The sequence below is a fragment of the Anser cygnoides genome, chromosome 2 (assembly GCF_040182565.1).
Source record: "Anser cygnoides isolate HZ-2024a breed goose chromosome 2, Taihu_goose_T2T_genome, whole genome shotgun sequence".
Classification (NCBI taxonomy): domain Eukaryota; kingdom Metazoa; phylum Chordata; class Aves; order Anseriformes; family Anatidae; genus Anser; species Anser cygnoides.
Genome location: NC_089874.1, coordinates 155,537,004 through 155,555,128, shown reverse-complemented (window position 1 = coordinate 155,555,128; position 18,125 = coordinate 155,537,004). Strand labels below are relative to the sequence as shown.

At 44.5% G+C, this 18,125-nt stretch overlaps 1 protein-coding gene across 1 annotated transcript in view; it reads right to left on the bottom strand.

Annotated features, from left to right (window-relative positions):
* Positions 1 to 16,464, bottom strand: part of CCN4 (cellular communication network factor 4) — a 36,763-nt gene extending 20,299 nt beyond the window's left edge. The window contains exon 1 of the mRNA XM_013192666.3: positions 16,176 to 16,464. Within this exon, the coding sequence (XP_013048120.1) occupies positions 16,176 to 16,223 (48 nt within the window). The 5' untranslated portion in view covers positions 16,224 to 16,464. The remainder of the gene's footprint in view (positions 1 to 16,175) is intronic.
* Positions 16,465 to 18,125: the final 1,661 nt, after the last annotated feature.

Below are 18,125 nucleotides of genomic sequence, written 5' to 3'. Positions count from 1 at the left end.
CCTCTGGACTTGTTCTAATACTTCCATATCCTTCTTGTGCTGGAGGCCCCAGATCTGGATACTGTACTGCAGGTGGGGTCTCATGAGAGTGGAGTAGAAGGGGAGAATCACCTTCCTCATGTTGCTAGCTACACTCCTTTTCACAGAATTGTATCACAGAATTGTAGGGACTGGAAGGGACCTCGAAAGATCATCGGGTCCAAACCCCCTTTTGATGCAGCCCAGGATATACAGTTGGCTTTGTGGTCTGCAAGCACACGTTGCTGTCTTATATTCTTTTTTTCATCCACCAATACCTCCGTATTATTATTCATTTTTTGAATGCTGCTATTAACTTAATCTGATCTACAGGCTCAAACAACAATCAATCTAACCTCCACATATTTATTAAGAAAGAAACAATGTTGTTTTCAAGACAAGTCCATCAGGAGGGCAAAGCTTTGGCATGAGTAACAATATGAGCGTCAATTCATCCCATTAAAGGCACAAAAATAAACTTTTTCTTTCTGCGTGAGTGTAGAAGTTACTCAATTTTTAGAAAACCAAGAGGGTATCTGACCAGCTTTCTCTCAGAAAAGGCCAGAAAGAAACAAGCCCTCTCACAAGACACATGCAGTTCTGTTTATCTATGAACATAGCTGGAGAGCGAAGGCAAGTGGGAGGAAATCAGATTTGACTGTGACCTAGAGCTGCTAATACAATAAGACATGGATACAAATAAGATTACTACAATGGGCCAATATAAGCAGCTAGCTTTTAAGAGCAGTTGCTTCAGAGAAGAGAGGTTCCTTTCTAATGCAGACCACATAGCCACTCAGTTATTGCACATGGATGTATCTTGTTTGGTTCTTGTTGTCATTGCAAAGGATAACTGGCAGTCAGGACAGCATGACTAAAATATGAATGCTTTAAAAGAATATCAACACTAATGAAAGTCAGATGATTTACACAGGAAAGTTAATTTAGAGCTAGTCAGAAAATAAAAAACACCGAGAATCAAGTGCATATACACAACGGCTCCAGAATTGTCCCTGCACAACTCAGCAGCTTATTGTTCTGTGTTGTAAAAGACTGTAGAGCTGGTCAGAAGCAGCTAACATATTTGTGTGACACTCACTCTTGCACTGGTGAGATTATGTGTAAAAGGTCCCACTCTCCTTGGCTTCTTTGCGCAATTAGCAGCACTCTCAGCTACAGAATGTGAACCCCAGGCCCCTTTCCTGAGAGCAGAGGAGGAGACCATTGCAGTGACTACACAAGAGACTTGATAGCTGCTCTAGGCAAAATGCCTTACTTCAGGGCAGCTCAGGCTAGAGAAAGTGAACTCTAGATTGAAGGAGTAGGGCACAACTTCTCTATTTGAACTCATCTTTCAACCTCTCTGTGTCTGAAGAACAGGGGTGGCAGAACTTCTTTGGCTATAAGAAACAAACTCTGAAGGTTGTGAGCCACCCAGACCATGAAGGAACACACAGCTGCCATCAAACCAGATCACAACCAGAGAGTAAGGTCAAGGGAGATCCTAAGAGAGTTCCTCTATGAAGATGTCGGTGTTAATAGGAAGAGAAATGAAAGCCAGAGCTGCTAAAGGGGCTTTACACCTGTTATCAGGCCTAAACCAATTTTGGTTGTGTGTCTGGGAAGAACAAATCTATATCAACTCACCCACAGAAAGATCAGGAGTTGGTAAATATTTGCTGAATGTGACTTACAGAGGTTTGGTGGATTTCGTGTGCAGGGGGCAGCGTCTCAAACCCATTCATTTTAGCAAAAAGACAAGGTTTCAAGGTGAACCATTTTGTTCACTTGAGATGAATGACTATGTCATATCCAGCATGTTCCTCAACCCGGGTATACTTGCAGCCCACACCAGTTACAGAAAGGGTTTGCTCAGGTGGCTACAACAGGATTCAGCCAAGTCACCACCAACAGGTGGGATACCACTGATATCATCAATTGAAGTACCCATTGCAACAAAAGAAGGAAAACAGAGACAGGTGTGATCTTGTTCTGATCTGAAGGGCTGAAATACCCTTATTATGTATTCTCTCCCAAGATGAAGTCCAACACACACTTTCTCAAAACGTACAGGCAAAATTCTCTTTATTAGGCTTGGTATCTTGGTTTTCGCCCATTTACAGGGAATTTATTGATTGATTTATAATTACTTTAAAATAAAATAAAAAGTTTTAACTACTTTCCCCTTCACGAACACAACACCAGAAAGTGGGGGTTGCAAGGGAGAGAAGTGTTTTCACCAAAAGCAAGAGGAAATCCTGTTCTTTCTGAATAAAGTGTTAAACCACAACAGGATGTGAAATGTGTGGGACGTGTGAAGAAAAGAAAAAGCAAAAAAAGGCTGCCCTGGATAGCGAATAGAGGGGAAATTTGCTTTAAGGAGAGAATCCAGAGATGCTGAAGCAACACAACCACAAGATTTGAAGAGTTAAACTGTTCTCTGTTTACTGAACCATTGAGTAGGAAACATGCAGCTGAATCAACAGGAAAGTGGAACATGGAGTCAAAAGTGCATTTTTTAACTTGTCCTTTTCTTCCCTAAATCTACCAAGAAGATTAACAGTTGAGATTTAATAACAAAAAGAAAGACTTCAACTGCATATGTTCTGCAGCAACAAAGTGGAGAGCCTGCTCCAGTGTGCTGGCAGCTGGACAGTGCTTATCAGCAAGAGCATCCACTTCCCAGGCCACAGCCAAGAAATAAAGCCTATTCAAGGTTCAAGAAAGCTCACATGATGGCAATTTACTGTCTGGAGGATGACTGCCAGGCCCCGAGGTTGACCTGAGGCAGAAGCAGCCAAAGCTGCCTGGACTAGACCTCCCACGACTATCCATCTCTCAGCATACACCCCCACATTCTGCCTGGTCTCCCCTCTCCCCTAGTCTCCTAAGCTAATAATGCTAGAATTTTATAATTTTGATTTCCATTTTTCAGCCACGCTCGTAGCCTCAGAGGAGTGTACAAGTCTCATCATTTTGCATTTGGATTCAGATGCGCAGTAAAGAAAAACAGAGGGATACTGAAATTTTAATGTGGATCCAGTCTCAGGTTCTTGACCCTACACAGAGTTCCCATTAGCTTTCCAGGAAAACAGTTGAAACTAGTATTTTGATTGTAACACACAAGGTTTAGATTTTTTGTGGGTTTTTGGTTTGGTTCCACCCCCCCCCCCATTACTTTTACAGAAACTATCAGTTAATGTCCTGTGCAAGCCTGAGAAGACGTTCATTGTCTGAAATTCCTCTACATCATCAACAGGATTAAAAAATGCAAGAAGCACATTTGGCTTTTTCAAAAAATGAGCAAAAAAGGTATGAGTTTTGTCACTCACATGGTATTTGGGCTATCCTTCCTACTCGGCCTCTTTTATTGAGACAAAAACAAACAAACAAACAAACAAAACACAAACACACAGGCAAGTGAACATTTTACAAAGTCTAATGCAAAATGAGAAGGAACAATATTTTTTCCCACTAAATACATTCACTTTTTTTTATGCCTTTGACTAATAGTTTTAAGCCTGCTAAAAACTGCACTTTGGTTAAGAGCTGACCCTTGGGGACCAGGGTCTCATACCCCATATTTAGAGAGCCCACAACCATTAACTCTCCAAAACAGAAGGGAACAGATGCTGCTTGCTTTTTTAGTGGCACTTCAGTAAAGGATGACTGGGCTTTAAGCTAACTTTGCTACATTTTTGTCTTATGTTTTGTCTTTAAGAGTGATTTAGATCCATATCTGTTTTTTGTTTTTTTTTTCCCCTATACGATTACCCTATTCAGGGTAAATATTGATCTATCATTTCATCCAGTAGACCTTAATAGCATCAGATAAATGCTATAGGTATCAGTTTGGCAACAGATGAATGAAAATGATAAGGAATGTACAACACTGTAGTTTTAATAGGGTTAAAAGGAAATAATATGACCAGAAAAAATTTCAGAGATGAAAGGACTTTAAAAAGCACTGGGGCTTTCCACAGGCATAGTCTGAAAAGCCAGGGAAACTGTTAGGAAGCAGCGGGTACATTCATAACATTGAGATCATTCAGAATGATTATTATTAAAATACCTCATATATATTTACTTGATATGAATAAGGAGATAATAAAATAATGTTTTTGTTCCAAAACAGTGCTTCTTCAGCATGGAATGGGGGTTCACGCAGAAGTTCCCATCCGCAGATGTACTGAGATCTTCTTTGCAACTCTGAATTTAAGAGAAGCTTCTTTTTAATAGTTTGGCTGCTTGATAGCATTCCTTAAAGCATTCCTTAAAATTCCTTGATTTCAGTTCCAAAATATTCACCTTGGTGTTCTCTCACAGTCATCAAGTTTCCTTGCCCTCTGCACTCTTGCCATGGACAGTTTCTCTACTTCTTGTCTGTTTTGGCCCGGATTTCCACAGAGCTCCACATTTAAAATCCTGCAGACCTGGCAAGGGAAGGATTCTCCTTCCTTTGGCTCCTACCTCATGGCTAGGAGCACAATTGAAACACTGAAAATGAGCATGGCTTGGCCCAGAGCATTTGGCATATGAGACTTGCAGAAAGCTTGTAACACCCTTATGTAAGTTTGCAGGACCTTTGCATTGCAGCACACTTTTGCAGCAGGCATTTGCCCATTTCACGGTGTTACCTTTATCAGAAGGATGCCACCTGTCTTGTCTTGGTTCTACTGCCTTGGCCATCCCTGTGCTGTAGCAGTGGGAAGCAGTGTGCCCTCCATACTGACCAGATAACAACGTGGGGGCCTTTTACATGCTTTTTGAGTGCCTGTAGCAGTGGCTGAGCAGAGCATTGAGGCTGGGGAGCCCACAGGATTGCAGGGAGCAATAGCAAAGGCTGGCTTTGGGATAAGACATAAGTCCACTATGAGAGGCTTGATGGCCAGGCTAATCCAAAAAACTTTAAAGGAGTATTTGCCTTTTTTTTTTTTTTTTTTTTTTTTTTTTTTTAGCAAGAACCGCAATAGGACAGCAGCCAGTAGAGCAATGGCTACAAACATCTTGTCCATGTGCTATGAAAAAGGAGGACGGGGTGGTGAGGGGAACAGGCTGTTCCTGAAGAGCTGGCTCAGAAACAGCAAAAGGAGCAAACAGGCAATGGGGAGGAGGGAGGCATGGGAGAGGACAGAGCCAGCTCTGAAATCAGCCTGGGCTTTGCATGACAAACACTATTCCAGACACATTTGAAGGTCAGATCCTGTTTTAATATGCAACAGAAAGCCCCAAAAGGCAGCTGTACCTTCCCTCCAATCCCCAACAAATGAAAGCTGACACACTGCAAATGGGGAAAAAAAAAAAAAAAAAAAAGAGACCAGTAGATTTGCCCTTGGCTTGTACAAAGCTTTGGGGACAAAACTGTTGCTTTCAAATTAAATACAATGGAAACTACAAGTGGGGAAAATAGAATACCTCCTGGCATGAATTCATAGAGAAGAGAAGAGAAGAGAAGAGAAGAGAAGAGAAGAGAAGAGAAGAGAAGAGAAGAGAAGAGAAGAGAAGAGAAGAGAAGAGAAGAGAAGAGAAGAGAAGAGAAGAGAAGAGAAGAGAAGAGAAGAGAAGAGAAGAGAAGAGAAGAGAAGAGAAGAGAAGAGAAGAGAAGAGAAGAGAGAAGAGAAGAGAAGAGAAGAGAAGAGAAGAGAGAAGAGAGAAGAGAAGAGAAGAGAAGAGAAGAGAAGAGAAGAGAAGAGAAGAGAAGAGAAGAGAAGAGAAGAGAAGAGAAGAAAGAGAAGAGAAGAGAAGAGAAGAGAAGAGAAGAGAAGAGAAGAGAAGAGAAGAGAAGAGAAGAGAAGAGAAGAGAAGAGAAGAGAAGAAGAGAAGAGGAGTGAAGTTATTAGTAAAGAAAAATTATGCATTGTGCTGGAGAATGAATCCTCTTGCCCCTTGAAGTTAGTGGAAACAGAACTGAAATACAGGGCTTTGGTAAAATAAAAAAGATGCCAGAAACAGAATGAGAAATAACTGGTGCAGGCAGTAAACGTGCACACTGATAGACTCAGAGGTCTCTGCTCTCTGGATGGGAATGCACGGACTGCACTTGCAAGGGCAAGAAGAGCAGGAGGGATTGCTTATGGTGGAAAGCAGCACCTTTTGCAAGGAAAAGAGTATCGAATAACCCTGTTTTAATCTGGGGCCCAAGAGATGAAGTGACTGTCCCAAAGGCAGACAGGATGTCTGTGGCAGAGCCAAAAATAGCAGCTAGATTTCTTGTTCCTACACTGTAACCATACCATGATCCTTCCTCCTACACACAGCTAATAAAATAAGTTGTTTAGTTCTTATAGGATGAAAAAAAAAGAGAAAATAAAAAAATAAAATAAAAAAAGAAATTGTTCCACTGAGCCAACTCTCAGATGCTGTCTGTTCAGCAAAATCAGTTGCTTTGTTTTTTATCTTTCAAACATCACATGCACCTGATGCCTGCAAAAGGGCAAGACTCTTTCACCTCTCCAATGCCTTCACATCCAACAAATCAGTGGTGATCAGCAGTTTCCAACTCACTGTGCTGGTGCAGAGTGATGTAAGGGGTCCTACACACTCTTGCTTGCTGTGATACCTGCTGGGGCTCAAGTCTAAACCAAGCAGATGATAAAATTTCCTTTTCTCATCCAGAGACCTCCTGAACTCAAATGATATCAAACCAAAAAAAAAAAAAAAAAAGAAAAAAAAAAGCCACAAAACCAATGAACCAATGAATGAACGAACAAACCCTTGCTCAGGGTACTGCTGCAGCTCCACTGCAACACACAGACGTGGGGGGGTCCTGCACCCCAGCAGTGAAGTTCCGTGGCAGGTCACGAGGAGAAAGTCGCTGAGATATTGTCATGTCCATCAGCACCCACGCATCTCCCCAAACCACTCCATGCAAACGTTGCCTCTTCCCCATCCTAAACAACCCCAAACTGATAAAAACATTTCAGCTCTTAAGCAGTTTGTGCTGCTGCTTTCCCACAGAGGAGAGGACATCAGCTAGGCGCTTTGTCTCCAGGGGGCAAAAGATGAATTGCTAGTTATATGGGTACTGACATTTTTGCTCGTCTCTGGAAAACTGACCTTGGTGTTGGCTGTGCGTTGCCTCCAGCAAGCCAAGAGGCTGCTGCGAGCAGAGCAGAGCAGGCACAGGGCTGGTCTCCCAGCTCCCCGACACGTGAGGGCAGTGTTGGTGCACAGATGACCGGGCTGTGGTGCTCCCCTGCAGCCCTGCACAGCACCCTGCTGCTGAGGCTCAGCATCCTCCTGGGCCAAGGCTGCTCCACTTGCACAATTCGTGCCAGAAAAACAGCCAAACAAAACAAAAAAACAAACAGGTTTGTGAAGTGTATGGGGGGGGGGGGGGGGTGTTAGGCCAAAATATTTGTATCCACACTGTTCCCATCGTGGAGGCTGTTTTTCTAAGAAAGCTTCCCCTCTGTATGATAAAACCATGATCAACACCTTTACAGGCGTATAATGACATGGGGAATGGGACAGATGTAAGTCTTTAATGATGTCTCTATAAAATAGTGCAATCATCAAAGATGGAGAGGTTTTTAAATGATCTGAACTGTGCCGCTGTAATATCCATTTATTCCTCTAATCAAGTACTCCAGCCTCCCAGACGACACCCTGGAAAGCATTTTCATGCAGCTGGCACGGGGGGGTGGGGGATCAGTCAAAAATACGGCACGGTCGTCTCCTTGACTGAAAACAGATAGCTTATATGATACATATGGAACAAGTGACACAAACGACAAAAACGCAAGCGTGTAGGTTATATATGTGCGTGTTATATATATTTATGTGTACATAAATCACACAGAATTAAACATATCATCGAAAAGAAGCAGAAGCTTCTTATCTGAGCCTGAAAGCAGGCACGGAGTGCATCGTCCCACTGCAAGCTCAGGAGCCCACCCACACTCAGGCAACTCTGACGAGCGAGGAATTCACCAGCCTGCATGAGCACGGTCACACCACCTCCTGGGGGAACTCCAGCACACCAAGGAAGCTAAGCACAGGTTTTGATGCAAAATCTGGAAAAACAAGTCAAGTGACCCCCAGATATCCACCAGCTCATAGGTGTCAGCTTCCCTGACCCGCTTCCGAGGCCCACGGAGAGCTGTGCCTCACAGAAACGTTCAGTTAAATGTAAGTTTTTTAATATGTGCAGTTGGCACTCTAATAAAACAATGAGAATTAATAGTGAATGATCTCCATAGATTAACTTCAGTATTAAATATATAGTGACATCCCTGCTATTTAACTACAGTAACTGCACTATCTAGGGTCAAACATGACAGAAAAGCTCTTAGAAAGAAGGCAGCTGAATTTGCGCCCATATTCTTATATCAATATATATCAGCCCACACACAGCTGCTGTGGGCATGACCTAGTCCTCCAAGACCAAGATCCAATAGGAAATACTGCCAGCCGTGCTTATAAATAAACCACCTGATGAGTGGCCAAACTAGTTAATGGAACGTGGATATTTTCCTAATTAATTTTCCACCATTTTTTTTTCTCTCGTAAAAATGTAACCGAAGAGTTTTATAGTGCAATCCACTTGCAGATTCTCAGCACTGGCTGCAGTTTTTGTGGTTTGGTCCTTCCTTGCTAAACAGATAAAATAATCCAGCTGTTACTCTAAAACCAAGGACTTGGTTGCCTGCAGGCAGCCGAGTACATGTGCCAGCCATTTGGAAGAGAGTTTTATTCCCCCCATATGGATTTTGATGCCTCTGCCTTCTTATCAGCCCAAATGCAGAAGGTTCCCTCTGTCAGGGCAGATAAAATCTGGTGATCATAAATGTGAGATATAGGCTGCTTGGTTATCACGTATGTCCAGGAATGTTTTGGTGGACTTCAAAACTCAGAAGGGAGGATCCACAAGTCAAAAAATAACAAACAAACAAACATATACAGAAACAAGAAAAAAATTAAAATAAATAAACAAAACACTACAGAGTAACCTCTGGCACTACAAATATGGGAATGCTAAGAACACCATTTAGCAGTGACGATGACACAAGTGTTCAGAGCACAATCAGGAGATGCTTTAAGACAATGCTACACTTTTTGGGGTAGTCACCAGTTTCCTTACAGAGTCCTGGTACAAGGTGATCCTGAAGGTCTTTTCTAAATCAGACGATTTTATGATTCTCTGATTCTGTGAGTGTCTGCTCAGTGCAAGGCTGATCCCTTCAGTGAGATCACTGATTCAGGTGCTTAGTGTTGTCCCCAAAAGGCCCCAAATAGGTTTACAGTGAAACCATGCTTCCTTCTTTTCACTGGGCCTTTTCACTATGCCCTGTCACAGGCCAAGTAAAAGTTTATGGAGATGAAGAAACTTCAGCAAGAGAAAGAAACAATCACCTTCTCTTGCTGTCTGTCATTCCTTGAAAAACTTCAATAAGAAAACACAAAAAAACAAAAGGAGGTAGGTACTCTGGAAAGCTGCTAGAGCACAGAAAGGAATCAAAACTTTTAAGCAACTCAGAAACTAAAGTTTTAGTTGCATTTGTGGGTTCTAGAAAGGGGAAAGTGATATTGTGCACACACAACACAAAAAATTGCTACCTTCTAACGGAGAAAAAAATCCCTATGTCACCCAGAGCAGTTTTGGTCAAAGAGTTGTTAAATCTATGTGGGTTGCACTGCTCCTGGTGGCAGCAGCAAGTTTTGTGTCAGGTATTGTACAAAACTTGTTTTCTATTCTTGACTTTACTATGTTCTTTCCATTATATGCAGGTGCTCCATATAGTAGTTGCAAGTTTCTGTATCTAACACCAATAACTCAGTCAAGTCAATGTTGTGTGCTAGAGATAGAATAATCCAACCAAGGCTTCATATACACTTGGAAGCATTTCACTGGAGGTGATTTCAGTAAGATCAGAAGGGAAAGAACAGATTCACCTTAAATATCAGTGATAATAAAGTGAATAGAAAGAGTTTGATCCAGCTCTGCAAAAAAGGTGTGAAAGCAACCAGTGCAGAACAGGTATTGTAGTTCCGTTCATCCAACCATTGATGAAATGCTGGACCAAGCTACTTTGCAGTGCTGCTCCATCACCAAGCACAAGCTGGTTTTTTTTGTTTGTTTTTGGTTTTTTCCTTTTTCTTACAATTTCTTCCAAATATGCAAGAAGGCAAGCTCTTAGGAGAAGGTGCTTTTGCAGGGCTGGCATTGATCCATGGTAGCAAAGTCCTAACTGAACACATGTCCGGTAATGTCAGGACCCAGGTATGCTCCTCTGACTCACAGCCCTCTGTGGATGATGCATGAGCCCACATTTATTTCTGCAAATACTTCTCAGGTTTCCTCTTGGGCTCATTACAAGCCATCCTGGAGTTCATGAAACTTGGCCTTCCAACTTGCTCATCTCTCATTTGCTTTCTAGGTTAAGTAGAATGACAGACCCAGACTAATATAACAGAAGAACAACGTGGGAGCTATTGAGAAAGAGAAGAGGAACACAGCGATGACCACACAGTCCTGGAATGCATTACCAGCCCAAGTATTAGAAATTCATTGCTCAAGTTGTGCTGCAAAGCTTAGCCTAAATGTTATCTTCTTCACAGCTGTTTCAGCCTAATGGCTCTCCTTTCCTTTCCATCCACAAGAAGAACTACTCGTAGAGTAGAGCCAGCTGTTGGCATTCAGAGAGGTAAAAATGCCTTTTCTCCCTTCTGCTTTTCCACACCTGGTCCAGAAGCAAGGATTACAAATCAGAGGCCAGCAGCAGTCTATTGGAAGGTATAAGGGATTAAGAGGACTCCAGAAGCTCCACCCAGGATTCCAGAATAAGCAACAGCCAAGAGGGAAAAAGGTAAGTTTTTAGTATGGATGCACTGAATAGCAGAGACAGTGAGTAACAGAGGCACCAACAGAAGTACCTCCCAGAACCGAGAGATGAGATTACAGGAGAACCAGTGGTCCTCACCCACAGCTCGTAATCCCAGAGCAGCACTGGAGAACATCTGCACAGAGCTGCTAAAGCAGCAGACTTGGAGACCCTCGACCCAGGGACACATCTGTAAGGAGATCTGTGATCTCCTGGCCAACATGGAGCAATGGGAAGGGGAAGGTAACCCATCTCTGAAAGCAGCAGCTTCTGGGCAGGACAAAGCTTAGAAGAGGCACTGACAGGGAAATTTGGGTGCTGTGAGCCCAGGCCAAGGAGCTAGGGCTGACCTCTTGGTAAACACAGAAAGAAAAATAAATGGGTGGAGTTCATTTGGGCCCATCACCACCAAACTGATAGCTGTCAGTTAAAGTTTTTGCTTAATAGACACAGAAAATTCTGTTTTTAACATAAGTGCTCTAAGACTGATGATGATGGAGTTATATTAGAAGAAGCCAAAGGGGAATTCAAAAGGACATCTTAATCCAGGGAGCCTACCTTCTCCTTCTAGTGACAAACTCAAATTAAAAAAAAAAAAAAAAAAAAAAAAAAAAAGGAAACCTTATCTTGGTTTCTGGTCCCCAGCTTGAGCCACTGACAGGCTTGATACCATAAAGTATCTTCAGCTGAAGCAGTGCCGTGGCTGTGGCTGTTCAACTTTTGCCAGGTCACAGCTGCCAATGTTCACATGCATAATACTATTTCTTTGCCTTTTTTTTTTTTTTTTAAACAGCTTCATATCCATTCACACATGAGAGCCAAGGCTGTCCAGACAGGAATGCTCAAGACCCCGCTGGGACACTGAGGCCATCCAAAAAGAGCAGTTCTCAGTAAGATGAGCATTGGCAAGATGCTAAGCAACTCCTAACTCCCCAACATGGGAAGCTAGAGCTTCCGAAGAAAGAAATCAAATGTTCCGTGTGGATGTGGAAGACTTCTGAATTCTTGGCCAGTGCCTTTTCCCAGCATCTCGGGAAGGTAGAAGAACCTAAACAAGTGCAACTCTTTCACAGGACAGACACCCAGCACAATCGCATAAATCTCATGCTTTTGCTAAACCCCACAGCTATTATCTTTAATTAATGACTTTCCTCAGAGAAGCCCTGCTAGAGGAGTACTTGCAGGGCTGCTGCAGAGGTAAACAGGTACAGGACCTACCCAAGGTGACACGAACAGGCAGAGGCACAGCTGCGAGGGGAGCAAGGAGGCCAAGCCCTCTCCCTGGTTCTCTGTCTTGATTAGTGTTGGCAAAGACACTGTCACACATGGGCACCTCATGGCTGTCAAAGCAAATTTGGAGGCTCGATGGGAGAAGTTATAAAGAAAATGCATAAAAGCAGACATAGGGGGTATCTTATAAAAGATTTGGGTCTGGAGCTCTGATCCATCTGAAGCGCCATCCAGTGCTGCCTTCAGGATGTTGCCTCCAAAATGGCAATGATTTTGTTATGCCTGGGGATTTGTGAGGGGGTCTGCTGAATTAAGGACCAGCTTTGGGAGAGCCCACCCAGCCATACCCACAGGGATGCAGCTTTGAGCTGCAGGACGCTCACTTGTATGGCTCTTCAGCCGCTCTAATCAGGGTAATTTTAATTGTCATCCACAATTTAGGGAAGTGAAGGATAGAGACCCTCCTAAGGAGAATCATAGCCAAACTCTCTTTGGTAAGCAGCTTCTGTTAAGCAACAGGGAACGGTGGGAAGGTTAGAGGAACAAGTAATATCAACCTTAAACCTAGGCTGCCTAAGATTAGCCATGCACCATTATCAGTGTTGCAAGCCTGCAGTCTTCCATTATAAAGCACTCAGCAGACAAAACTCAGCTCACCTCCCTCGGAGGGCCACAGGATTTTTGCAGGTAAGGATAAAGTTTTTTGGAGCCTTTAATACTAAACTGTATGGGAGCTGCTAGCAAAACAAATAGATAAATTAATACATCAAACTGTAGATTTTATTTCATTCTTTTTGGTCAGAATGTGGTTTCTTCTGGAAGAAAACAGAGAAATGTAATCATTTTTTCCTGCCATCAAATCTAAATATTTTGCAAATGAAATTCTTGGCCTTGCATCTGTGCCAATATATAAAAGAGGGGAAGGAAAAAAACATATTACAGTTCTCAAGCCACCTTCCACACAACCTGTGACAGCCCCGAACTCAGGTCATTGTCAGTGACTATCTAACGAAATCAATGGTCAAGCAGAGAATGTGCCTAGGTAAAACTATCTTTGAACATCTCTCTTCTCCCTCCTGTCCAGTATAGCCAAAAGACCAGTGTTTGTGTGCCATGACTGCCAACACATCAAATAAAAGTGTCAAAACCTACCTACTAGTCACTCTATAGTGAATCAATAAGGTTGGAGAAGACCTCCAAGATCATCTGGTCCAACCGTCCCCCTCCCACCAATATTACCCACTAAACCACATCCCTGAGATCAACAACAACACCTCTCTTTCACATCTGACCTGCTGTTTACCAACGTCATTAAAGGAGAAGTCTGCAGGACTGCATTCACTTCTTACCTGATCACCGCTCATTTCCCCACTTCACATGTTTTAGAAACTCTCAATGCTGTTCTTCTTCCCATATAATCTCCTTTACTAATTTTCTACAAAATGCGGAATTGCGTTCCTAATCACCCTGGTCTGGGATATTTTGTCCCATCTGAATGACGAGTCTCATATCTGCAAAGTCGTGAGGGCTCGGAGCAGGAGGTCCTGGCTCATAGCACTGAGAGGGGCCAAGGCACCCAGACTTACAGCCCTTGCTGCAGAAATGACTCAGGCACTGAGGAATCTCAGCCGAGCTCACAGGACTGGGGCTCCCATGGTATCTGCTCGTGTATCTATGAAAAATATTTCAAGTCATTTGAAAACTTATGTATGAAATTCCAACTATGCTCTGCTGTTTTTCTCTTTCCCAACCCTTTGCCTGTACCATTAGGCCCCAGTACAAAACTTCATCAGTAAAGCTGTTTAAGAGCTCAGAAACTGCCTGTGGCTGAATACAGTTCTAGGGGTGATGGTCTGCCCTGCAGAACCTGAGAGCTGCCTTCTGAAACGCACATTAAGATATATCTCTCCTTCCCATATCCCAGTGTAACATTTTTTTTTCCTCTTTCTTCATATTCACATCACTCTAGAGGATGTCACAGGTCCCCAGGGATACCACTGAGCTCTACACGTGCACAGTAGCTCACGTGGTGCTATCGCTCCATGGATGCATGCACAGTGTTGGGAAGATCTTTATTGTTTATCGTTGTTGGGATTGTGCTACCAAAGACTCAACACACAGTGAGGTGGGGCTGTGTCGGGGTTTTATCAGCACTCATCTGTGATGACCCGGGTGACTTAGCAGGGTTCTCTCTCCTGGGCAGGGTGGTCATGCTGGCTAAATACAACACCCCACACCACTTGCAACATCTCTTGCACCTTCAGACATCCTTCTCTTAAGCAGACCAGACCAAGCCTGGTCTTCTCTAGAAAGTCCTTTAAATATTACACAGGCTAATACTCCCTCCCAGTTGCTCTCCCCTACCTCTCTCATCCTTCCATCCCATCACAGGATTCAAGCACAGCCTTCTAGGGGCCAGCTCCTCAGGTCAGTTCAGGAGGTGACAGAGCTCCACCTGCACTTTTAGATGGAGGGCTTGACCTGAAAATGGTCCAGAACCAGGACTCTCTGTAGGCTATTTTTGACTCTTTCAAACTCTCTTAAATGATCGTCAGCCCAAACATACTGCCAGCAATATCTGGAGTGTGCTTACTTACACATCCCCACAGCAGGCGCATGTGTCTGCATGCACTCACACATACTTTCATGCTACAGCTGCTTTTTTGACAAGTGGCTTTGATATCAAAGGAGCCCAGGATAACCACGCTAAAATTTCCAGGGCTCACATACATATCCTGGAATAACACTTGTGGAGGGGTATGGGCAGGAGTTGGGGTCCCCCTTCTCTTTGGGTGACTTTTTACTTGCTCAACAAAAATCAAAGTTGATTCTTACCTGGGAGAGATGCATTTTGTTTGTTTGTTTGTTGCTAGCTTTGTGGCATTTTTTTCTTTTTTTTTTTTTTTTCTAGGAGGGCACCTAATCAGTCCATCTCCACATTCAAGCAGGACTTATCGCTCTGCCATCTGCTGTCACACAGGTGCATCTGGTATACCACACCACGCGTGCTACTTTCCTACTTTCTCGCTTTAAAGCCCCGCTTTATCTCTCTATAAGCAAGCCAACCCTGATGCCAGCAGCCCTGCAAAGCAAAATCCCCCCTGTGCGAAGCAGCTGATTTCCCCCACCCCTCCGAGCAGAAGAGATGCTCAGACACAGCCTCACAGCTCAGGGAATGCACAGCCTCGAGCTGGGCAGTCCAAGCATGTCCCTGGGATCCACCCTCTGCACCCCGGCACTCCGGGGATGAGGATGAGGATGAAGATGTGGATGAGGATGAGGGGACACATGGCTGCTCAGTGGCTCTCCCGCTGGGGACAGGCACTCCCCGCACCCTCCGCCTCCCTGCCTTGATTTTCACCTTCTGAAACTCAACTGCTTTTACCCCCGGGGATTTTACACAAGCCGCAAGCATGCACTGGGAAAAGAAAAGCAAAACGCAAACACCTCCAGAAATGAGTGGCTCTCCCATACGCTTTTCTTTCTTCTTTTTTTTTTTTTTTTCCTCCAAAGAGGAGGTGAAGGAAAGCAGCTACCGCTCTGCCCAAACCAGAAAACAGAGATCCAGCAGAGGCAGGAAAAATAAATAAATAAAATAATAATTTTCCTTCCCCGGCCCCGAGGCGGCTCCGGCAGCCACACACCTGTGGGGAGCGCCCGATGCCGGTCCCGGCTGTGGCATGGCTCGGCACGGCTCCAGCCCCGGTCCTGGTACCCCCGGGGAGCTGCACTTTCCTCCCCAAGCAGCTCCCTTCGCAGCCTGACCCTGGCTGCTTCAGGCAGCAGTGGGTGATCCTTCCCTCCTTGTTTCGTTCCACAGTAAGAATGACAGTGATAAAAGCAAGCAAGCAAACGAACAAACAAAAAAAACCACGGTTTTCTGTGCAGATCCACCTGGATGCTGAGTGGAGATGGACTCAGTTCAGAGACACTTCTGCGATTTTCCCTTTTTCCTTTCCTTTCATTTCCTTTTCCCTTCCCCTTCCCACCTTTCCCCCCTCTCCCATCTCCCACGCATTTACCCGTGCCCACGCTCTGCCCACCCCGCACCAAACCCGAGTGTGTTTGCAGAGGACGAGTCTCTCCTGCAGTTTCCAAACTCACCTGCAAAATGCTGCTTGTTGCTAGAATCCAGGGCAAAAGCCACCTCATCCCTGGAAGCCGGGATTAAATGCATTGATTGAACCCAGATTTAGAGCCGTTTTGAACAAAAACACCACTTTGGGGAACGCAGAGCAATCCTCAACTGGCAACCTAGCCGAGGCACTCTGCCTTTTTCTCTTGGCTCTTTGGGGATTTTATTAAAGACAGATCTGACGTCAGGGTGAAGGACAAGCCCTGCATTTTTCCTCTGGAGAAACTTTTCCTGCCTTCACTTCTTCATTTTTGTGTGTGGTGTTGTCCCACCTCCTGCATTTCAGAGCATCGCCTTAGCCAAAGGGCTCTTAAAGGGAAAGCTGCAGCGCAGTGGTCCAAGGCTCAGAGCCTGCCTGTGGCATTCAGGCTCTTGAAATTCAGCTAGGACAAGAAACATTCAACCAGGCTTTCCTGATTGTGATTAACGAGCTTAGATCTATACAAATATCCCCAGATGTTTGATGTGTGTAATTGCTCACAAGGAGTGGCCCCATTTGCAGTGCAGAAGGAGGTTAGCCCTGTGAGCACATCCCATGGAAAGCAGTCTGCTGGCTCCTTGGGGCACCCCATTTTTCCAAAAGGAAGGGCACACTGTCCCCTGCCATGCTTTGTATCCCCTCTGTGATTTTGGTGGTGTGTATTGGAGTCTGTGCCAGCTCCAGGGCCGTGATATTTCTATCCTGTGCCAGCAGCAGGGATAACGAATATTGCCCAGGTACAGGAGTGCGAACCCCACCATAAACAGAGCTAAACCCTGATCACTTGTATCCACCTTAGTGCATATCCTGGTCTGGTTAGAAGGATCTTACCTGTGTCATCTCTGATTTTTTTTTTTTCTCTTTTTACCTAGACGCACACTATTTTCTCCCACCCTTCTAAATCTGCATTTGAAAGAATTTAACATCTCTCCTTTAAACAGAAGTAGTTAAAGATAAGGAAAATGAGTGCTTCCAAAGGAAAGAAAAATCATATTAAACAGCATTACATGCCTCAAACCCAAGACAAAAAATCAAGATCTAGGCTGAAAGAGGTATCAAGGAAATTTTAAAAGCAGACAAACCCTCCTACTTTGCATGGCAGGCTGGGCAGTGATGGGTGGGTGAGTGTTTTGGTGGCCAAACTAGAAATAAACCAGTGTCTAAACCTCTGCTCACCCTTGGCTACCCCCTGTGATTGAGGTGTGCCAGCTGTGATTGGGGTAAGCCCCCCACAGCCCCAGGCAGCCATCCCAACCCTGCGGAGGAGCTGGTGCTGTGGTGGGGTTTTCTACCCTGCTGAGCTCTGAGGGATATATGGTTGATGGTGGGTGGAGAGGGGAGAGCAAGGAATGCGTAAACTCCAGTAGCTTGCGCCCTCGCACCACCTTTCATGCTTCCCACTGTGATGGGCAGCTTAAAGGTTTTGCACCAGCCGGACCAGGGAGCTCTAGCAGGACCAAGTTTTCCTTGGGACAGTCTGGACATCTGGCTGCTCTGGGAAATGATCCAGCCAGAGCTTGGCTGCAAACCAGAGGAAGTGTCGCCTCCTCTCTTGCTCCTCCGGCATCTTCACGCCCACCACAGCCCTCTCCCAGATGGCCATACCTCCCTGGAGGTCAGGTTCTGTCAGGTTCCTCCAGGGCTGTTTCTGTTCTCCTTCCTCTATAACCTTCTCCCTCTTTCCTCACTTTCCCCTCTGTTCATTCATTCCACATCTCTCCATTCCAGTAGTTCTCTCTCACCCCTCTCTGCCACCAGCACGCAGGGCAATAGGCTCAGATGCAAAGTGGATGACTGTTACCTCTTACAAGTGGTGCTTGCAGGCTTGGACCTCAGACTTTCCTTTCCTTTGCTAGCAGTCTTAGCAAAAGTAGCTCTGCTTTGCAAATGCAAAAGGAAAAAGAGTTCAAAGCTCCAAGGTTATCAGACTTCACAATCG